The following is a 20,834-nucleotide window of genomic DNA, read 5'->3' as shown; positions in this document are numbered from 1 at the left end:
ATGTTATACAATGTGGCTCCAAATGCTTGTTTCTATGAACACAAGTTTTAGCTCTTTATTTTTGGATATGAGGCACGTAACATAACGTGCTTTTCAAATTCGATGCTGAACGCTGGCACATTTGACATTTGATATCCGACACCGCACAACGGTTTCCATGCACGAGATAAATTTAATTAAAATAAACATTCAACGAATTAAACCACAATATTACGGAAATCCTCTTATTTAAAACAGTAAACATTACGTTTAGTCTAATTTGTAGTTTTTTCATAAAATATTGTTACTTAAAAAAAATACTTTTAAAGTATACGAATGACCGCACGGACCGTTCGGTGTGCGATCCGCGGAACGACTCCATTTTGCATTTCTCTTTCGTCGTGCCCTGTGTTTTCGATCTTCTCCTGTTCCATTCGGTTCCTGGTGCCAAAACAAAAACGCCGTGAAAAATAGAAGTTACGCTCAACGCAAGCATCGTTCATTATTCTTTCCAAACCAAAAAAAAAGGTTAGTTTTCCATCACGGCAAAGTCAAAGCGCAGCACTCGCATGCGAAACGTTCCGACATCGCGTAAACATTTGCAGTGCAAAGAAATCAGTTTCGTCTGACTGTCGGTGGTGTGGTGGTGTAGTGGCGACGACGACGACGGCGGCATTATTCCCATAGGTCGTGTGACAAGAAAACGGATTAGAAAGATTCAAAGGTAAAAAACGCGTCACTGGGAAGCGAAATTCAGAAACAAAGCGGTACGTTGGCGGATGGAGTGGTTCAGCAAATTTCTAAATAATTTCTTCACTACCAGACAATTGTTGAAACGTTCGAAGAAAAGGGTTTTCTGATTTACTGCTACCTAGCCTTGAAGTTTGCTGTGTTGGTGGTGTCTAGTTGTATAATTCATACACACGACAGGAGTTGGTGAGAAGAGAGTATCGAAAGATAAGCGATTCTAGTGAAATTCGGGTGGGAAGCGAAACGAACAAACAAGCGCAGGTGATATTGGTGTTAGTTTCTATTCAGCCCGCTAAGTGCAGTGAAGTACAACGCGTCAAAGCGTCAAACGGCAAACGCGTGAAAGTAAGAAAATCCATTCCAGTGAGTCAGTTTGGCTGTGTGAAAATTAATGGGGAACGGTTTCGTAAAGAGGAAAACCGCAAAACCGTTTATGTTGTGGAGCATTACTTTGCGGCCGGTTTATTATTCCTAATCTCAGCGCTCTACTCATTGTCATTTATACATCCCAAGAAGCATCCCTTTAACGTCCCAAAAAAAGGTTCTTCGTTTTATTAATTCTTCGAAAACTTGCATGCAGTTGTGTAGACAAAAAACGAACGAAAAACGATGAAAAATGCTGTTTACTTTATGGTTTTGTGCAACGGCAGCCATCGTCATCATTCACTTTGACAGTGGCTCACTGCCCAATTTGGGAGAATATGTGCTTGTGTGCGTGAGAGAGAGAGAAAGTGTGTACGATGCTATGTGTTTCTCTGTTTTCTCGCTAATCAAGTAATGCTAAATTATCTCCATTACGCGTAAATTTATCCTCACAATGGTATCAAAAAACAACTAAGTTTTTTAGTTTTCTTTTTTTCTTAATTGTAGCCATATATTTGAAGCGCGAACAAAATGATAAATGTTCGTTTTCAATGTTTTGACCTTTTCGCACGAATTCACCACAATCGGAGATACTCATAACAAAACCCCCACCCGTGTATTGTGTATGCACGTTCGTGTAGTCGCAGCAAGCGACAATAATTTAGCTCTCGTAGTTTAAAAGTGAGTTGGGTTCCTTCGACGAACAGCGACGAGAAATAGACAAGAAAATTGAAACACAAAAAAAGATCAACCCAAAGGACCTTGGATTTGGATGATTTCAATTCACCACATACACGCGCGCGTGTAAAGTCAGCAGGCAATTCCTTTCTCCTTCTTCTTCGACGTTCCTTCCTGGAGGTTATGCGTTGCTTTACAGAACTGAAGAACTCAACGTATTAGAAAAGTTCGAAAAAAACGCACCCAAGCCAACAACAAATCCGTGGAAACGAAACAAATGCAAAGAAATTACACAATACCATCATTGTGTAGGTGTATGCACACACGCACACACAGATACATATGCACCCAGGTTCATCAGAGACAAATGCTGAAATCGGAACGTTGGATGCATCCATTCGGCAATGTCATTCATGCAGAAAAAAAAATATATGTACAAACGCATTTAACAAAGCACAAACACATACACGCGCTCACACATGTTCATAAACACAACAAGCATAGCATGGCTGTCATGATGTGCATCGGATGTCTCGCATCTTCATCATACCCTTCGTCCTTTCACCCCTGTGTAATGCGTCTGCTCAATGTCTTCCCATGTTTCTACTGTTTGCTACCCACATCCCCATTTACATTACGCGACTAGTGTCAGCATTAGCAGCCGAATTTATCGAATCCGTCAGCGCGTAGTTGGCGTTGAAACAAAAACACACATCTTTCTTGCACGAAATATCATGCTGCGTCTGTGTGTGAGTGTGTGAGTGTTTCCTTGAAGGTAAGGTATGTTGGATGGAGCATACGGTATTTTGCACTGCAGCGCGCATCAAGGCTTCTCTAAAGCCACTAGAGAGAGGGAAAACACTCCTCTTTGGCTTTGTTTTGTACAGTGTGGGCCCGGTTTTTCTTCGTCCAAACCTATCGCCCCGCCGAAGGATGTTTTCTTTCTGCAGTGTGGTTTATTATTTCCCGACCGAATGCAATACACCTCACATACCTTGCCGTTCTTTCCCTTTTTGGGTTGTGAGCGTAAAGCATAACGTTTTCCGTGGCCCCGGTTTTTCCCAAGCAAATCGATTGTGAAGAATCGAATCAGAGAATTTTGGTTTTGCAAGAAAGGTAACAAAAAGCGAATCTTTAATTGAATGTGATTTTGTAACATTGTTTATATAGTGATGAATTTTGTAGTAAATTGTTAAAATAATAACTGCAATTGGAGGAATATGAAAACATCCCCAACAGCCAACTCGAACATCGACATGGTGTATGGAAAATTGTAAAATACAACTAGAAAACGGTGGTTTAAGAATTGAAGAAGAAGCAAATGCCCGGAAGAACGGATTTCCGTGTTTTCGTCTTTTTCTTTTTTCCAACTAGCTTGCTTCTAAGCTGTGCAATGCTTTGTAGAGATTCATTCAGAACAAATTCCTCTAATCTAATGAAAATGAGGCCATGGAACGGACAGTGAAAAAAGCGGTATCCATGTACAACGTATTCTCTAATTTTAAGGTGCAAAATAATGGAAAAAAAAGAAACGTATCACAGACGAATAGATAGAAAAACCCTTGCTACAGAGCGCACAAAAAGGCAAGAAAGGAAGCAAAACAAAACTGGATAAATGTGTGGATCGGTAAAGAGAGGAAGAAACGACAATATGATGTCGAGAGATGGGCCATAATGGCGACCAGTACAGCCTCCGTCCGCCGTACAGTGGCCCAATTTGTTTACAGTAGGCACGAAGCTCGGCACAAACCGGAACGGGGTGGGAAGCAGCAGCGCCAATCTCTAGCCTTTCTAATTCTTATTCTTCTCTTGCTGTTTCCACACTGGATCTATAAAATGCAACGTTTCGATTACGTCGTCGTCTCTGGTGGTGGTTCTTTCTTGGCTGAAGGCACAAAACATGCCTGTTGCTTAGAATTTTTAGCTTTCTGGGTGTGCCTAAGTGTACAGACCAATGTGGCCAATAAATGTTGGCTTCCATTCGCACATCTTCCAAGAATGTTTGCGATTTATTGAAATAAGGTGTGGGGGGTTAGATGGAAACGAAATGTTCCTAAACATTGCCATCACCCTTCGATGTGCTGCAAGAAATAACCCTTTTGCGCGTCTTATGGTAACGTCCCGTCCCACTCCATTTATTTGGCCTCCCTCCACCAAATCGGGTGCCAAAAAATGAGGTCAAACCACGTCGAATGCGATTGGAAGAGGAAACAAAACCCCTCGGGGGGGCTGTTGTTTTGGAATGGAAATAATCTTTTTCATGGGCATTATAAAATTGTGCAAAAATTTGAAGAACAAAAAGAAAGGAGAGGGAAAAGCTTTATAATGTGTTTTTGGCGTTTTAATGTTTCAGTGAATAAGATTAGTTTTACTGTTTTTTTTTATTTATTTTAAAGTGATAATTAAATAGTTCTTTCATTTTGTTAATGTTTCATTGTTACAAACTTCCTCTCTTTTTTTCGTTACAGATTATAACTCGTTGTTACTGTGTTTGTTACGTTCGGTTTTTTCCGTTCCCGTCTTACTTCAGTTAGAAGTTTTGTTTTGATCGCAAAACTCTCCGACCCGGCGCCCTCCGCAGCTCATAAAGGACACCCAAAAAAAAAAATGGCAGATCAACAACAGTACTTCCTAAAGTGGAATGATTTCCAGACGAACATGGTGACGTCATTCCGTCATCTACGAAATGAGAAAAGCTTTACAGATGTAAGCGAACAACACCGATTTGCTTTTCCCAATTATTTCCAATACAATAGTAATTGTATTTTTTGTGTGTGTGTCTCGCTATTTATTTTTAGGTAACGCTCGCCTGCGAAGGACAAACATGCAAAGCTCACAAGATGGTCCTATCGGCTTGTAGTCCATATTTTAAATCCCTGCTGGAGGTAAATGCAGTGTTTGTGGAGGAATTCGTTTTGCGTGTTAATCGTGCACCAAAATATAACGTTACCCCACTCTCTTTTTGCTTGTTTTGCAGGAAAATCCTTCCAAACATCCCATTATCATCTTGAAAGACGTATCCTACAACCATCTGCAGGCAATCCTCGAGTTTATGTATGCCGGCGAGGTCAATGTGTCGCAGGAGCAGCTACCAACGTTTCTAAAAACTGCCGACCGACTGAAAGTGAAGGGACTGGCGGAAACGCCAACAAATATCAAGCGGGAAGGTTGATTGCGATATGACCCATGCTTTGTGTGAAGCCATCCTTCCTCTTTTTATTTTGTCTCTTCCTTTTTATTATCAAAAAGAACTCTTTTATATATACAACATATATATATATATATATATACAACCTACACCGATACCCGATACATAGCTATTAGTAGTTGAAGAAACGAAAGCAAGTGGAGGTGAAGATTGTTTGTGTAACACGCGTCCGTACTCCCGGCACTAGTTTAGTGTGTGTCGGGGGGACGCTCAGCATAATGTGTTTGAATGAAGGGCAATGTGTTTCCATTTTTCTGTTCTTTGTCCGTATCTCAGGTGTTGTAAAGCACGGGGTGTGGGTGAGCCTGAGGGTGCAGATTAATGTTACTAAAACAAAGGAAAGGCATACACTGCAAAGAAATTAAATTAGCAAAGAAGAGCTGTGTGTGTGTGTTTGTGGTCAGTTGATAAGGAGAGCGCGAGAGAGCAATTATTAGACACGATAGCAAAACAAAACTAATTTAGCAAGCCAAGGGGAGCATCGATAAGAAGGAGCTGCTTTGATTTTGGTACGGGCTGGAAAAGTGGTGGCCTGTTGTGGTTGAGTTTTGGGGCAAGCATCTGTTAGAGGAGAAAGTACTGTTAGAGCCTACAATTAAGTGCGAAGGTGCGAGTATGAAAACCGAGAAGAAGGAACCAGCTAAAAATTGACCAGCAACAAGAATGTCGCATATTATTATAGTGATAAAGTAATGCAAAAACTATTCTAACTATATAGGCTGGAATACACAAAAGAGAACGATATGTTAGTAGAACCAGAGAGAGGACACCAGGAAGTAAAATCCACAGCTTAAAACAAAAGAAGAAAAACGGAAGAATGTCAGATAAAATTATATAGACACACACACACGCACACACATGTACACTTTTTAAGGCCTTTTTATGAAATATTTTCCCTCGCCGTGTGGGATATTACAAACTCTTTTAAAAATCTATGTTTTTTTTACAAATTACGAACCATTTGAATTTCAAGATTTGAAAACTGATAACATTTTGTTTTAATGCTGCTATTGCCAGACACAAGATAGATCGTTCAGCGTATTTCCACAGGACACAAAAGAATTTCTTCAAAATACAAAAACACACTGGCAAAGGCCTTAAACAGAGCGGAAAATTAAAAGAGCGTATGTGTATGTGTGTATATGATTAGGGCATAAAAAGAGCACCACATAATTACCATTTATTCCAAATGAAAGTTGTACAATACTTCTCCCCCGAACATGAGGATTTTTATTTGAGTTTGTTTTGTGTTTTTTTATGTTTTGTTTTTTGTTTCAATTCATAACATTCTCTACATTTCTTTCCAATGGTGTATCGTGTGCTAGTGTTTGGTTTGCTTTTTATTTGCCGTTTGGGGACTGTTATCCTCAATTTTCGAATTATGTTTCTCAATAGAAGGATGTTGATTTGTGTATGAATTTGTTTTGTTGTTTTGCCTAATGACCAAAAACAAGTTTCTAAATTTTTCTCCCTATAGTTTTTTTTTCTTTCGTGTATTTAAACTACTCTGCCACAAGGAGGCATAAGAGCACGCAAAACATGAATAGAAAAGGAAGGAGAAAGCTCATACTGCAAATTGTGCTTTCGTTTTGTTTTGCGTGATAAAATGTGTACATATTAGCGTTGAGTGTGTGTAGTGCGAAGGAAAATTCATTCACTTGTCGCCTGAACAGAGCAAACGTAAAAGAAAGCGAACAATTCACATACACCAAAAGGGCGACGAGTTGAGAAAGAAGGATGGAAGGAAGTTGGTATGAAGAAAAGGATGATCGGTCAGGTATCATTCAGTGAGATATGCGATACGGGGGGAAAAAGCGGTTCTCTGCGTTCATTTGATAAAAAAGAACACATTTTGCTCGTGTATCGTGTTAAAATTACGTTAGAATTTTCTTTACCTTTTTTTTTATTTTTCTCACGCAAACAAAATTGAACTGAATCTGTGGGGGCCCGCTCTAGGAGAAGGTTTCTTCGATATTTCCGTGACGAGCTGCGATATATGCAAAAAAAAGGTTTAGCTCGCACTTTCCGTTACATGAAGTAAATAATATTGCAAAAGCAAAACACCTCTTATTACGTTCTTTGTTAGCACTATTACTAATTCCGTGAAGGAGATGCGAATACATTTTGTAGGAAGTAAATAATTGCGCGCATAAACGATGCCACGTGCTGTTTTTCGTGTTTTTTTTTCGTTTAGTTAGTTTCGAATCAGCAGCTGTGCTGTGGATGCTGCTGCTGCAATCCGAAATGCAAAGATGCACACAGGAACGCACACTCGAATGGGGAATCACGAAAAAATGGCAACAAGAGTGTGAGTATGTAGCAATGAGTTTATTCTAAAAATGATTCGATATATGGGGCGCGACATTTACACGACCATATTTGTACAGAGGGCTTCAAAAATAATATCTTTAATAAATGTATTGGCACGGTAACATTAAAATAACATACGACATAACAGTTCTATGCAACTAAATATCTCGATCGCGGAATGTGGCGGATAGAGGCGAAAGAGGACGATTCTATCCACTGCCTCGCAGCTGTTCCAACTCTCGGTATGCCTTTTCAAGCATCCGTTTCTTCCAGTTATGGTACGGTTCCAGCTTTTCGGGGCTTGCATGTTTCCGTCCGGCACCGTTGGATTCTTCGCCCTTTTCTTTTAAAACAACAGTTTCCTCTCTCGCCTCCTGTGCTTTCCCTAATTGTTTCCCAACCGGCACAGTGGCCAAAAACTTGTCCCAATTTTTCTCCAGCAACGTCCACTGCGCTGGCTTTAAATGACTTACAGTGACCAGTTTCGTCTTCGGTGGTTTCACCTTTGCGCGCTTGCACGCCTGAAATACGGCCATTGTCGCATACTGTGGGTGTGTGAAATCCGTCTCGCCCTGACCCTGTGCGGCGTACCGTTTGTACGCTTCCAGCAGTGTTGCCGCTTCCTGCTGCACCTGGCTCAATCCCACCTGCACGCAGATCTCGCCGATACCGAGCGTTTTGTTGATGTCGAGAATTTTCTCCAACGTACGGCGCCCGTTGGCGTAGGATGCTTTCTTCATGCCGGACAGCTTCAGTGCCGTATCGTTGTCGAACGGTAAACCCAGCAGGCTGGAGGCGAGATCGATGCACAGGGTGGCCTTTGCGTAGTCGCCAAGATTGGTCATCGTACCGCTGGATGAGCGAATCTCCAACAGTCGCTGCAGTTCGGTTGCTTTGCTGCAAAAAGAAGGAAAATTCTTATAAACTCTTAACACCAAGATGATGCAAGCACGCGGAACTTACGGTGCAAGGGAATCATAGCTAGCTAAGCCAAATTTTTGAATAAGCTGATGCAAAAGTTTGTTATCACCGGAGGCCATGGTTTGTATACGATCGGTTCCCTTGCTGCTTTACCCGCTGGCCACAAAAGCGATGATCTTCCAACGCATATTTGGCGCGAATTCAAATGTCAAACGATTTCTTCGCAAAGACGCACAATGACAGATCGACAGCGAAAAAGAAAAAACAAAACATAGCAGCGTATTGCCATTTCCATGCAGTTGATCGTTGTTTGGGAGGATGGGTTTTAAACCTTTTTTTCATTTGATTATCACAATAAAACACTCAAATTCGAAGGAAGGAACAAAAAAGAAACATTTCGTTGGAAATTATCCACCCAATAAGGATATGATTTAGTTACCATCTTTAATTCAACTTATCACCAACATGATTTAGCAAATCCGTATTCTAGTGCGCTCAGAGCATCTCTGGCTTTGAATGTAATAATAACCTCGCGATGATCCAAAAATGGCAACTCGAACAGCATAAGCGAGCGTTTTTCTTTGTTACTTTTTTTTCTCCATTCTGTTTCGCCATCTTTTCTATAGTTGACTCCAAATGAGCGTGTGTACATCACAGCTAACCGGGGCGGGGGGCTGCCTATCCTAACGCTAATCCTTCAACGCAACGTAAGATTCGTTTTATGTGTAGCCGGTTCCACTTCGGGCCGTGCATGGTTATTCTTCCGCGTCGGCGAATTTATCTTCATCTGTAACAAAACGGTTTCGTAAGGATTAGTTTTTTTGTTCAACCGGATGGTAAGGGTCACCACCAGTTGCACACACACACCATCGAGCTGTAAATTTCGCATATCTCCAACCTCCTCCAGCTCATCCTCCTCCGCTTCCATGTAGTCTTCGTCCTCGCTAACGTCCGAACCCGGGTTCAAACTCTGACACTCTCGCATGGCACTGAAAATTTGGTCCAAAATCTCTCGGCTAGTCGGTTGGAACCATATCTCCGTCATTGCCGCTTCGGATATTTCGGAATCGTGTCCCTCGTCGTCTTCCCCCAGCTCGTCCGGATGCGCATCTCCATTGTTTTCCGGCGGTCCGGTGTAGAACCCGGGCCAAACGATATTTATGTCCAGCATCATAAAAATACCTTCCCCCGGTACTGACGAAATCGCATGTACTCCAACTCGGGGCCATGGAATGCTGATGCTGGCATTCCTTTCCTCACAACTCCAAATGCACGAGCTAACGGCAGGAAATAGGTAACGTTACACCTTGCACTCATGTACGATTGTTCGCATAAATAATCGATGCTTTATTTACCTTTCAGTCAAATGCAACGATCCCGGCGACGGAATCAAACTATCGCCCATCTTCAACTTTACATCCGACGCCGAGTAAATTATCCCATCGGTCGGCGTAAATGCCTCTCCTATTGTAACCATCCTGTATGATATGCAGCTCACAGTTCGATACTCAGATGTTCGGCGATACTAGGTAGGCAACTGGTAGTTCTGGTATTAGCTGGTCGATTTTAGTTATCGAGTTCCGTGCGCGACAAAGGTAAATCGCTGCTCCGTTTTTCAAAACAACACGCCAGAAGCAGCGTTGGTACAGGGTGTCCCAAAACGAAGCGCCGGTTGTCAAAATTTAATAATTTTTTATTTCCGTTTTGCTGCCCAAATCGACACGCGGAAAAAAACTTATCATTTTGTCATTCTGTTCATAAGTGCACTATTTGGTAAATAAATAATTTTACAAAAGCATGGGAAAGTAAGAAAAAATTAAGATAACCGGGGCGTCCTGGTTGTGCACATGATAAACGGCGCCGGTCCACACGGCAGGACCGGGTTCAAATCCCATCCCTACCGTGCACCACCTAGCAAGAACTGACTATCCGGCTACTTGGTAAAATAAGTCTAGTAAGCCGGAATAGGATGAGCCCAATATTCAATGTCTGGGTCATTCTTGAAAGCGTGGCTAAAGAACTGAGCGGATGGATGAGAGTTTCTCAGTTTTTTTCTTAGTATGGTTTTATGGTTTAAACGTGGCGCAGTACTTACATACTTACAAGCGTGGCGCAGTTTGGGGCGGCCCGGTGGTGAATGTGATAAACGGCGCCAGTTCACACGGCCGGACCGGGTTCAAATCCCATCCGGACCGTCACCCCGTAGCAAGGACTGACTATCCGGCTACGTGGTAAAATAAGTCTAGTAAGCCAGAAAAATGGCCGGCATGACCTCAAAGGTCGTTACGCCAAGAAGAAGAAGAAGAAGTACTTACCGTAGTGTACACTAAATCGAAATTGCGGTTTAATTAGCGTTTGGAATGGACAAAATATTTAAACAGAAATACGTAAAATCGTTTGTTTAAAAATAAGTTTTAATGTGTACAATCAGCATCAACGCATCTATGCTACAAAGCTTCAGCATTAAAATCTTTTAGAGGCTGTATTTTGAAAGAAATCTTCTTTAGTTTTATCATCTAACATCGTTGTATCATCGTGCTGTACGGCTTCCTTCTGCTTTTGTTGCAACTGAATGATGAGGTTCTGTTCCTCATCGATACCTTTTTTGTACGCTTCATACATTTGCTTCAGTTTCTGGAAACGTTGTTTTCTTGTCTCGTACTCCTTGAACACATTCCAGTTTGCTTCTATAAATTGGTCCATTTTGCTGTTTTGGAATTGATAGATTTTGCCAATCTTTCCCAGCTGGTCTTCCTGGTTCATGAAGTACTCCTTTACTTTCAATGGCAAGTCTTTATTCATCTGCATAGTTCGGCACGGTTTCGCACAAATCGGACACTCCTTCGCAATTGGTGAACATTTGCGACAGAATATATGGCTGCAAGTTGTTATATAGAATTCTAACTCGCCCGTTGTTCTCTGTTCGTGGCACAGTTCACAAAACACGAACATCTTCGTACTTGAAGGAACAGTAATTTAATAGGGGGAAGTAAGTGTGTTTTTTGTAGAGTACTACTGGATCAGATGGATTACTTTGCTGCAAAGTGGGTATTATAAGGAGGTGTATTCATAGCATTTGACATATGGCCATTTTGAATTTCAATTTGACAGCAGGGGTCGATATATATTATTTGAATCGCACATGATTATGTGCGGCGAAGCATGTGGAGAACTTCTTGAGTTTTCCTTGGCATAACGAGCCACTATTACATGTATATGTTTATGTTTATTTAATTTAATTTTATTTAATTTTCACTTTTTATGAGTGTTGTGCACACCTGTCATCCAAGCGATTGGCGAAAACTTTCTGATCGATGTCAAAATACCGACAGCTTTGTGACAGACAAGTTTGACGTGTGGTAGCATTGCCAATCAAAAGTAAACGCACGTGTTTTCAACGCTGGTACGGCGTGCGGCTGTACCGCAGAATATTTGGCTAAATTTCCTAATTCTTTCAGTGAAATCGTTGAATTGTGCTATATCTTAAACCAAAGATAGAAGCCAACTAGTGGTAGAAGTAGAGTTGTTTTGAAAAAAGGTGTTTTCTACAACAGTTCAACATGGGTAGACCAGGTACGTAATGGAAGCGGCGTGTCTGGTCAGTTCTCGTGGCCGGCGTCTGTAGATTTTTTGTGTTTGCTTTTTTTTTGTAAAATAAATGTCCATTATTTCTGCAATTCCCGTATGTTATCAGTTTTCCAGTACGTTTTTTCCGTGCTTTTTGAGCATTTGTTTTGTTTTTTCGGTGTTTGGGCAAATCATTCGAAAGTTGTTTTCCTAACCTCTCTTCTTGCGCGTGTTTTGTAGGATTTTCTCCCAGAGGCGGTGGCGATCGTGGTGGACGTGGACGTGGTGGATTTGGTGCCCGTGGAGGTGGCGGTGGAGGATTTGGTGGTGGCCGTGGAGGTGGCGACCGTAGAGGTGGTGGTGGCGGCCGTGGTGGATTTGGAGCCCGTGGTGGTGGCGGTGGACGAGGTCGTGGCGGACCTCGCGGTGGTGCTCGTGGTGGAGCAGGAGGCCGCGGTCGAGGAGGGGCACGAATGGGCGGGTTCAAAGGAGGCAAAACCGTGGTTATCGAGCCACATCGTCATGAGGGTATTTTCATTGCACGCGGTAAGGAAGACGCGCTGGTTACGCTGAATCTGGTACCCGGATCGGAAGTCTACGGTGAGAAGCGTATTTCGGTCGAGGTAAGTGAATGTTTACTGTTTTAATTGGGTACAGTAACGGCGACAGCTTAGCAATGATGACGCGCACAGGGGTATTGAATTGGCAGCATGTAGCCAACGGAGGCGTACCGCTCGTGGAAAGTGGAGCCCGAGGCATACCTTTCCGCTGGTGCGTTCTTCGTACAACCTGCTTACTGATGCACTGCAGCTGTTTGTCACTTTTCTGACTGTTTGTGTATGATTTTTTGATTCGATTTTTTTTTCTATTCCTCTTTTCATTGTACAGACCGATGGAGAGAAGAAGGAGTACAGAGTGTGGAATCCATTCCGGTCAAAGTTAGCCGCCGCTGTGCTGGGTGGTGTAGACAAAATTCACATGCCGCCCGGCACTAAGGTGCTGTACCTTGGTGCCGCTTCCGGTACAACGGTTTCGCACGTTTCTGATGTCGTCGGACCGGAAGGACTAGTTTATGCCGTCGAATTCTCCCACCGATCGGGACGTGATCTGCTGAACGTTGCAAAAAATCGTACCAACATTATACCCATTATTGAAGACGCTCGTCATCCTCACAAGTATCGCATGCTGGTCGGAATGGTCGATACCGTATTCGCTGACGTTGCCCAACCGGATCAGGCCCGTATAGTAGCGCTGAATGCGCATAATTTCCTCAAGAACGGTGGACACTTTGTCATTTCAATTAAGGCATCTTGCATCGATTCAACCGCCGTTCCGGAGGCAGTATTTGCCGCTGAGGTAAAGAAATTACAGGCGGAAAAACTCAAACCGCAGGAACAGATCACACTCGAACCGTACGAGCGAGACCACGCGGTAGTTGTGGGTGTTTACCGACCGCCACCGAAGAACGCGGCGTAGTAACGATCGGTTCTCACTATTGAGGACTTTTTCTTAGCCTTTAAGAACTAATTTTCTTTCTATATTTCAACTACAAAATGGAACAACATTACGAATCCACAAATATGTTGCTATGTACGTAACGATACATAAATGATGCAAAAACGATAGATCGGTGTAATTATGTCGTTTAATTTTAATGTTTTCTTTTGGATTAACATCCAATACCCGATACGACAAATATGGAAATAAATAGAGCTATATTACAACACACAACTCTGTACTTTAGTGGCCATTCTTAATTTTCCCTGTCTGTTCCTGTTTCACCTCAAATTCATCTGCTTCACCATGCAAAACTTCCGCCATTGGCAGCCAGGTAAGCGCTTTCGCCAATGGATCATTCCTCGACGGAATACGGTCATAGTTCCAGTAAGTGAATTCTCGAAAAGCACCCGCAAATGTAAGCGTACGATCATCTTCGGCAGACAGTGGTTTCTTCGTTTCCTGAAGCATTACACCCGTGTAACCTTCCGGAAGTGTTGTGACTTTGCCCTGCAGCGGATATCCTCGTAGCGCGTTACGGAGAGCTAAACAAAAAAAACAAGAAATGGTTTGAGAAAGGTAAGAAAATGTAAAGGGAATTAAAACTTACTTCCATCTGGTTGTGTTTCGGTATATGGTGTAAAAAACTGCTCCAGATTTGCCGGTCCATCGTCACTGATCGTCGCAGGGATGTACTGTACCTTGATTGGCTTTTGCATGCTGCTTTTAACATCCTTCGAACTGAACTTTAAATTGATGGCCATGATGCAATTCTTACTAATTAATGTTTGGACTGAGCTAAGATGTATTTCTGTAATCCAAAAAGTCTTCTGAAATACAAGCGGTTCGTTTCGCGCCTCTATCTTCTTTTGCTTGTTGTGTGCTTCTTCCTGATGCAGGTAAAAATGATTTAAAAATATTTGTGAAACGAACTACTTGTACCGTGATGAAAAATAGTAATTATTATTCTCGTAGAATAGAGCGAAAGCAAAACGACTAATGAATGAATGGGTTTTTGGGACGGATATTGAATGAAATTATTATTTTGAGGCACATTCACAACAAAAGCATTCCTGAAGGTAGTCAACTCTTGAATGAAAACGTACCGTTTGACAGTAGAAAACACGACAGCGCCAGACAGTGACAGCGGATGGTAAACACCGAATCCACCATATGTGCGCATATAGCGTGCAACGTGTGTGCGAACGAGAGCACAATATATGCGGTAGATTATCGCAACGGCAAGAAACCGTTTCCTCGAAGTGCACTTGTTCTGTGTGTGTTTATACCATCGTTAGAAGTGCGTAGAGTAGGTTGGTCACCGTCGGTCATTAATTGTGCTGCAGCGTATTCGTGAGCACTTCTTGAGTGTGAGTTTTTGTGCGAGGAATGTTAAGAACGGGCCCGTACTAATGTGAGCTTATTCTTTAACCCGTGGGCAGTGCGTGGTGCTGTTGAAATAAAAGTGCAGGGCGAAAAAGTCCACCCCTTTAGTTCGATCAAGTCCGCAAAACGGGGTTGAAATGTTGCTGCATTTCGTGTTTCGTGAATGTGCGATTGTGTGAAGCGTTCACTTGAGCTAGTAGTGCAGTCTTGCTTCCACACCGTATTGCCTTTAACGTGGTTGTGCCGTCAATGAGTGTGCCGTTCGAAAGAATCGTCTACGTGGTGCGTGGTGTTGGTGGTGTTGTTGTTGTTGTTGGTGTTGTGTTGGGCAGTGGTAGCTTTAATTGCATGCGTTGCTTCGATTCTTAACAATCTTGATCAATTCTTGTGATTCTGTACCGTTTGACGTCCGTCTTTTCATCGTGCCCGATCTCATCGTCAGTGTCGTTGTTTCTTCGCCTGTTTTTTAAAACGAGCAGAAACTCTTCACAAGAATACGTACACACAAACACACCGCCACTGCCACCGGACACACACGGGAGGCAAGCAGCGCTGTGAAGCAACAGCCACAGGCAAACGGGAACAACAAGAGCAAAAGCACCGCAGCCAGTCAGCGACGCATCGGCAAAGTGTGCGTGCGCTAGTGCGACCCAACATCGTAGCGAGTCCCGTGGTCCGCGGGGTCGGGGGTCTTTTCATTCCTTTCATGCATACTCTTGCCGATTGCCGATACTCTTTCACCCCTTCTGCATACTTCCGCTCTCACCCGTTAAGTTATGCGCTTCATCATCATTGATGTTTAGTTGCTGGAAAGGGGGTGAGGGGGGGATGTGCAGGAAAAGCGGGCAAAAGTGGACACCCGAAACACGGGAACGCGACGAGACGGGCGTTCTCTCTTGCTTGATCACACGCGTGCAAATAGGCAGACACTTTTTGTTGCCCTTTGCGTGAAAAGGGCGTGAAAGAGATACGAACGCTGTGTGTACGGGCGGCCGTCACGCCTACACGTAAACGGCATGAAGACGTCGACCACACGACGACGACTACCACGACAACGAGAAGGCAAAAAAAACCCCGCTGGTACGAAGAATGCGAAGAACTAGGGATACACAAAGCGGACCGCGCCGCGAACGATCAAGGCAAATTAGCGAAGCAACCACAGGCGAAGAAGTACCAACAAAGCCCTGCTGATGGTGGTGGTGGCGGCGATGATGATGGTCGGGCTTAAGAGTTGGTGGTGGCGCCGAGATCGCACAATATTTTTGCTCCGGTTTAATTTTTACCCCTTTTCTGTAGTCCCTACAAAAAGAATAAAACCCGTCGAGGCGTAATTTGTTGCCTAATGTCATTTTGACAGCTAGATGAGTATTTTTTTGTTGTTGTTTACCTGCAAACTGTCTGTCTCTCTGGTGGTGCCGGAAATTAATGCAGCAATGCATATGCGATCAAAAGGTACGATTGGGGGATGAAATGTAACATACAGTGGAGCGCCGATTATCCGGGTACCTTTTATCCGGCTGTCTCATTATCTGTGCAGCTTCTGAAATGTCAGCTTCATATCAAATGCAGCCGGAGGTTCCGGATGTAACTCTACTTCGGTCTGGAAACTTCGGAAATTGAAGGATTGTATAAACTAATGATCGGAACGATCTTCAAAAATCATATTTTGACCATGTAGGCGAAGAAAGCGCAGAGCAGTTGATACTACTAGATTCTAATTATCCTGGCTACGAATTCAAAAGCGACACAGGTATTATTATAGAAAAAAATTTAAAAAAAAATATTATTAAAATGTAAAATTAAAATTATTAAAATGTATTATATAAACGCATACCTGTCAACCAAACCTTGTGAACCTTTTATCCGTGTTGTTCGATTATCCGTCCACCATTGAATCCTAACATGCCCGGAAAATCGGCGCTCCACTGTAATTGGTGCTGGGGTGGAACTAAGGGGAACAGAAAAGGGCTACTCGGATGTAAATATATATGTACTACATCCGTTTTACATTTGTTGAAATGTTCGATCAGCAAATGCGATATTATATGAGCAGATTAGCGATAATTGGTAAGCGGCAAGACAAATAAAGCTTCTACCTCGAGACGGGGGCGCGGCCAGCCCAATCGGACTACGAAGGGGGGTGGGGACAAAATATCAATGAATGTGCGAAAAACTCGTCACCATTTCTTGTTCATCCATTGATGATCATCCACCACACACCATCATTGTCGTTATTGGTTCGGCAAACAGCAAGTGTTTGGGGTGGATGGCTCGGGGTGGTTATAGTGGGGTGACATGTAATCCAGCATAGCATAAACCAGTAGTGGTAGAGTTCGTACTGTAAGTAGTAGCAGTAGTGGTGCTCACACTAGTGTGATGGGAAAGGGTCACAAAGCCTGTTAGAAGGCACCACACTATTACCGTGCAAATAGACCTGGAGCGATATTTCTCAGTGAGATATTTCGCAAAGTAGCTCAATTTAGCAAACAAAGGAAAATCGCTGGGCGAGACATTTCTTTGGCTACTGTGATGATATAATTCTATGAGTTTCTATGGCAACGACGTTTAGATGCTGTTTTTTATATATGAACTTTTCATCGCATTTCATCGCATCGCAATGAGAGATCTCTCACTGAGAAATGTCGCTCCAGGTCTATTTGCACGGTTACAGTCCAAGGGATGGGTTGCGATTTATTTCGCGATCGGTAATGATGAGGATCATCAGCATCAAATATGATCAACAGTGTTATGATTATGTATATTTCTTTCAGCATGCGGGAAGTGCATTGCCAGTGTGAAGAAAATAGATACACACAAACCGGGAAATAAATCGGCCCAGGGGTGAGTCGATTGGTTTCGCTCATTTGGTGGTGTGTGGTGCGTTCCGTTGTTGTGTACCAGGGTGTAGTATGTAATTGTGATCGTCGGTGTGTGTGTTTTTTGCTGTTGTTTTTTGTTGTTGCGTATGTTCCAAGGGAAGAAGGAAGAAAAATAGTAATAATAGATGATTGTGTAGCTCTAGTGAAGCAGAAACGGGTGATTCTATCAATTTACAGTCGATTATCTGTCTACACATAGAACAGCAAAAAAAAATAGGTAAAGTTGGTGCGTATCATCTCGCGTTGCGTCTGTGTGGTGTGATAATCTAAAAAGTGCATCCATTGTTCGATAAGTAAGCCACCAGAGAGAGAGAGAAAGAGCGAGAAAGAGTGTGATATCCGATTTTGATCGATAAGCTGGCCACAGTTTACACCAGCCTCGTTACACCTTTGCCCGACATCTCGGCGGTCATCGTATCACTAATGTTTCGCCGTCGACGACGACGTTGGGGTGAGATCGTTTCGTAGACCGCCACTGCGGCTAGTGTGTGTGTGTGTGTGTGCGTCTGGTGTACGAGAAAGAAAGGAAGGATCATTATAGAGTCGGAGCCAGCCAGCCAAACCTAGTTTTGATCCTTTTCGGTCACGATCGGAGCGCAAGCGACTAAACATCGGTCCGTCATCTGCACGGACAGCAGAACCGTAGCGATGAACAAGCTGGAGTATTCACGGCGCAATGGCACGCAAAAGATCCGGATTACAAGTAAGTGTTGCAGTATTGAAGTATTCTTTACTCAAACAGGGTCCAATTTTGCAAATACTTTAAATATGACACTAAACACACCTTCATTGTGTCATCAGGTCACATTCGCGTACGACTTCGTGTTTTGCATTCACCAAACATCTTCTTTCGAATCATACCTTCTTTCCCATTCATTCGGCGAACGAACACGTTTGTGTGCGTGTGCTGCATAATGTATTGAGCTATTACAGTGCGTAACGCAACCGTGTAAACACCTGTCGTTGTAAGAATGAAATAAAAAAAAACAAAAAAAAAAATAAAACGGAATAATATATTTTTTGCATGATTTTTTTTTACTTTTTTCACATTAGTATAACATAATTGTGAACGGACAGTGATTAAAAGTCTTCATTATTTCGGGATTTTCAACTATTTTTTTTTAAATTTTTTTGAACAAAAAAAAACAATATTTTTAAGGCATTTTGAACATTGTTTAAACGTTTTTAACATTTTTGTTTTCAAACGTCTTATGAATATTACTATACAAAGAGTTAGGTTCTGCAAAATTTCGTGCAGATTGTATTATTTGTTTTTAATTAATAAAACAATTTGGTTCAAATTTGTCGTATCGTAGCAAGCAGAAAAAATAATACAAAAATATCCTTACAAAAAGATTTACCTAAATAAAATAAAATGAAATCATTTCTAGAGAAATAAGAAAAATGTTATATTCGATAACATTTTTCAAATATATATATTTTTTCTAAACGTTTTATTTCACAATCAAAAACATTGATATTTATGCAAGAAAATATTAATAACTTAAAATGTGTTGTATAGAGAAGTTACAAATAATAGATGGAAGTCGAAACGATCGAATAAAACTCGATCATAAAACCGATCACAAATGTGAAGATCAGTAGAGAGTTTCTTCTCGCTTATTACGACAGTTAAACAAGAAGCTTAATTGTGTAACAGACTGTCGACCACCGGTCTAGGACAAGACAACCAACCGGTCAAGAAAAGACATGATCATGTACCTTCACCGTCGATCCAGTGATCGAACGATACCGTGTACACACAAATACAAATGCACGGGCAAAAGACAAAATGCTGTCGAACGCTGTAATTACGGACGTTTGGGCCGGATGAAGGCGATCATGTTTCCAGGTAACGGTCGGTTCAGGTATCGAGACCGGTAGGACCACGGGCTTCAGTCAGTGGCAGTGGTGGAAAAAAAACGATACACATATAATCGTCCTTTTAACATAAAAACACACATGGATGGAATGATTCCATTTGCCCAATGGAACGAGCATAAAGAATGGAGACGTGCGGGGGTAGAAGCAGAATTTTTTTTTGGTTGCCTTAGTCCCTTTTTTTTGGTCTGCATGTCCGGCTCCTACCGGGAACGGTATTTGTGGGTTTGTGCGATTGAAGGAATTTTCGAATTCTTCGCTGTTGGCGAGTTTGGAGTTTTGAAAATATGCTACGTTTGAAGTTTTAATATTTATGCATCGGGGGTTTCTTTTTTTCTGGATTCATTGCAATACAAGTCCCTGTTGGTGTGAGAATCATTTAGGAGCAAAGCATTTAAAGCGCTTAATTTGAATCCCAAATAAAATTAAATCTACATTTTCCAAGCTTTTTGCTTGTAAAATTAATTAATACACACGTATAATGTTCTACTAATCATCATAAAAGTTCTACATCACACTAATTTCACCTTCTTTTTTTTTCAATTTACTTTCAGTTCTCTGCGCCCGTAATCTGGCCCGGAAAGATTTGTTCCGTAAGTCGCTTTTTTCTTCTTCAGATGGTTTCACCGTTTCGCTATCATTGATAATAAAGAGAGAAAAAAAAAAAATTAGCATTCCCAATGCAATGTGTACGTGAAATTGTGTCATCCCGGCAGAGGCACAAGGGGCAGCAGAATGTATTGTGGCGGGCGTTCGACGGTGGAATGTTATCTGTGCGAATACAGTTTCCGCTTTCATTTTCTTCCATTTTCATCTTCATTGTACACAACACAACGGTAACATTCCGGAACACCGCTGAAGGAACGGAACGGTGCTTGGAAGGAAACAGTTTGGTGGGAAATAGCGTTTCTCCTTCATTCCGGAAGGAAAAGTCAACACGTGGCAACGGTGGTAAGGGTGGGGGTTTTCCTTTTGTCAAACGATAAATAGGGACATTTTTCGCATAGATGAAGATAACTTCATCTTCGGAGAAGTGCGCTGGCCGTTATGACAATGGAGCCACACAAGACACACATTCTTGCGTTCTTCGTTTCGTGGCGTACAAGCAAGCCGTTTTGAAGTGCTTGATGTTTTGTGTGTGGAGTGTACTTTAAAAAGGATTTCTGTTTGAAGAATTTTTTCTTTCTTTCCAAATTGTTGTTTGCTGATCACAGTATTTGAAGCGATTTAAAGATGAAAGGATGTCACTTTTAAAATGGAGATTATATATGAAGCGCGTAATTCTATGAACATTGGAAAATTTGTTCCTGATGCAAAATTGTTTGTCACCCAAAGGAGAAAAAAAAACATTGCTTTCGTCCGCAGGTGTTGATCGTTGGACAACAACAAAAAAAACGGAAATCCATATTCATTAC

General features: G+C 42.1%; 7 protein-coding genes across 10 annotated transcripts in view; 3 read left to right on the top strand and 4 right to left on the bottom strand.

The window, feature by feature from the left end:
* The first annotated feature begins 344 nt into the window (after positions 1 to 344).
* On the top strand, positions 345 to 7,140 carry LOC125769782 (longitudinals lacking protein-like). Of its 4 annotated transcripts, none has more exons than XM_049438637.1 (4): positions 345 to 507; positions 4,239 to 4,476; positions 4,569 to 4,655; positions 4,748 to 7,140. In XM_049438637.1, exons 2-4 carry the CDS (start codon positions 4,378 to 4,380, stop codon positions 4,940 to 4,942), a joined length of 381 nt encoding a protein of 126 aa, XP_049294594.1. In that variant the 5' UTR covers positions 345 to 507; positions 4,239 to 4,377; the 3' UTR covers positions 4,943 to 7,140. The 4 variants fall into 4 exon arrangements, with proteins under 4 accessions (XP_049294594.1, XP_049294593.1, XP_049294595.1 ...); XM_049438636.1 differs by having other exon boundaries at positions 345 to 703; XM_049438638.1 differs by having other exon boundaries at positions 345 to 746.
* Positions 7,141 to 7,287: 147 nt separating this feature from the next.
* LOC125769778 (origin recognition complex subunit 6) lies at positions 7,288 to 8,510 on the bottom strand. Its single transcript, XM_049438631.1, has 2 exons — positions 8,252 to 8,510; positions 7,288 to 8,185 (listed from the first exon to the last, which is right to left on the bottom strand). The coding sequence occupies exons 1-2, from the start codon at positions 8,326 to 8,328 to the stop codon at positions 7,498 to 7,500; spliced, it is 765 nt and encodes a 254-aa protein (XP_049294588.1). The 5' UTR covers positions 8,329 to 8,510; the 3' UTR covers positions 7,288 to 7,497.
* Positions 8,511 to 8,604: 94 nt separating this feature from the next.
* Positions 8,605 to 9,852, bottom strand: LOC125769779 (methylosome subunit pICln). Its single transcript, XM_049438632.1, has 3 exons — positions 9,565 to 9,852; positions 9,077 to 9,486; positions 8,605 to 8,996 (listed from the first exon to the last, which is right to left on the bottom strand). Exons 1-3 carry the CDS (start codon positions 9,684 to 9,686, stop codon positions 8,965 to 8,967), a joined length of 564 nt encoding a protein of 187 aa, XP_049294589.1. The 5' UTR covers positions 9,687 to 9,852; the 3' UTR covers positions 8,605 to 8,964.
* An 813-nt stretch (positions 9,853 to 10,665) lies between these two features.
* LOC125769780 (RING finger protein narya-like) lies at positions 10,666 to 11,356 on the bottom strand. The gene has a single exon (XM_049438633.1). It carries the CDS (start codon positions 11,159 to 11,161, stop codon positions 10,673 to 10,675), a length of 489 nt encoding a protein of 162 aa, XP_049294590.1. The 5' UTR covers positions 11,162 to 11,356; the 3' UTR covers positions 10,666 to 10,672.
* A 192-nt stretch (positions 11,357 to 11,548) lies between these two features.
* On the top strand, positions 11,549 to 13,507 carry LOC125769777 (rRNA 2'-O-methyltransferase fibrillarin). The gene is made up of 3 exons (XM_049438630.1): positions 11,549 to 11,782; positions 12,017 to 12,399; positions 12,665 to 13,507. Exons 1-3 carry the CDS (start codon positions 11,770 to 11,772, stop codon positions 13,250 to 13,252), a joined length of 984 nt encoding a protein of 327 aa, XP_049294587.1. The 5' UTR covers positions 11,549 to 11,769; the 3' UTR covers positions 13,253 to 13,507.
* Positions 13,508 to 13,511: 4 nt separating this feature from the next.
* On the bottom strand, positions 13,512 to 14,232 carry LOC125769781 (ribonuclease H2 subunit C). The gene is made up of 2 exons (XM_049438635.1): positions 13,884 to 14,232; positions 13,512 to 13,818 (listed from the first exon to the last, which is right to left on the bottom strand). Exons 1-2 carry the CDS (start codon positions 14,035 to 14,037, stop codon positions 13,517 to 13,519), a joined length of 456 nt encoding a protein of 151 aa, XP_049294592.1. The 5' UTR covers positions 14,038 to 14,232; the 3' UTR covers positions 13,512 to 13,516.
* A 304-nt stretch (positions 14,233 to 14,536) lies between these two features.
* LOC125769769 (E3 ubiquitin-protein ligase SMURF2) overlaps positions 14,537 to 20,834 on the top strand; it is a 37,281-nt gene continuing 30,983 nt past the window's right edge. Inside the window, exons 1-3 of the mRNA XM_049438618.1 lie at positions 14,537 to 14,643; positions 17,431 to 18,241; positions 19,974 to 20,012. Of these exons, the coding sequence (XP_049294575.1) occupies positions 18,187 to 18,241; positions 19,974 to 20,012 (94 nt within the window). The 5' untranslated portion in view covers positions 14,537 to 14,643; positions 17,431 to 18,186. The remainder of the gene's footprint in view (positions 14,644 to 17,430; positions 18,242 to 19,973; positions 20,013 to 20,834) is intronic.

This window comes from Anopheles funestus, chromosome 3RL (genome assembly GCF_943734845.2).
Source record: "Anopheles funestus chromosome 3RL, idAnoFuneDA-416_04, whole genome shotgun sequence".
NCBI classification, from domain to species: domain Eukaryota; kingdom Metazoa; phylum Arthropoda; class Insecta; order Diptera; family Culicidae; genus Anopheles; species Anopheles funestus.
This window is presented reverse-complemented; position numbering and strand designations above follow the sequence as displayed.

What these genes read in the sequence shown, in the direction of transcription:
- LOC125769781 (XM_049438635.1), bottom strand. Translation starts at nt 14,037, where the DNA reads ATGGCCATCAATTTAAAGTTCAGTTCGAAGGATGTTAAAAGCAGCATG. An exon ending in CGAAACACAACCAGATGGAA is followed by an intron (nt 13,819 to 13,883) that starts GTAAGTTTTAAT and finishes TTTTTTGTTTAG; the next exon opens with CTCTCCGTAACGCGCTACGA.
- LOC125769780 (XM_049438633.1), bottom strand. Translation starts at nt 11,161, where the DNA reads ATGTTCGTGTTTTGTGAACTGTGCCACGAACAGAGAACAACGGGCGAG.
- LOC125769778 (XM_049438631.1), bottom strand. Translation starts at nt 8,328, where the DNA reads ATGGCCTCCGGTGATAACAAACTTTTGCATCAGCTTATTCAAAAATTT. An exon ending in AGCTATGATTCCCTTGCACC is followed by an intron (nt 8,186 to 8,251) that starts GTAAGTTCCGCG and finishes TTCTTTTTGCAG; the next exon opens with CAAAGCAACCGAACTGCAGC.
- LOC125769779 (XM_049438632.1), bottom strand. Translation starts at nt 9,686, where the DNA reads ATGGTTACAATAGGAGAGGCATTTACGCCGACCGATGGGATAATTTAC. An exon ending in TCGTTGCATTTGACTGAAAG is followed by an intron (nt 9,487 to 9,564) that starts GTAAATAAAGCA and finishes TCCTGCCGTTAG; the next exon opens with CTCGTGCATTTGGAGTTGTG. An exon ending in GCGAAATTTACAGCTCGATG is followed by an intron (nt 8,997 to 9,076) that starts GTGTGTGTGTGC and finishes GTTTTGTTACAG; the next exon opens with ATGAAGATAAATTCGCCGAC.
- LOC125769782 (XM_049438637.1), top strand. Translation starts at nt 4,378, where the DNA reads ATGGCAGATCAACAACAGTACTTCCTAAAGTGGAATGATTTCCAGACG. An exon ending in ATGAGAAAAGCTTTACAGAT is followed by an intron (nt 4,477 to 4,568) that starts GTAAGCGAACAA and finishes ATTTATTTTTAG; the next exon opens with GTAACGCTCGCCTGCGAAGG. An exon ending in ATTTTAAATCCCTGCTGGAG is followed by an intron (nt 4,656 to 4,747) that starts GTAAATGCAGTG and finishes CTTGTTTTGCAG; the next exon opens with GAAAATCCTTCCAAACATCC.
- LOC125769777 (XM_049438630.1), top strand. An exon ending in AGAAGCGTATTTCGGTCGAG is followed by an intron (nt 12,400 to 12,664) that starts GTAAGTGAATGT and finishes TTCATTGTACAG; the next exon opens with ACCGATGGAGAGAAGAAGGA.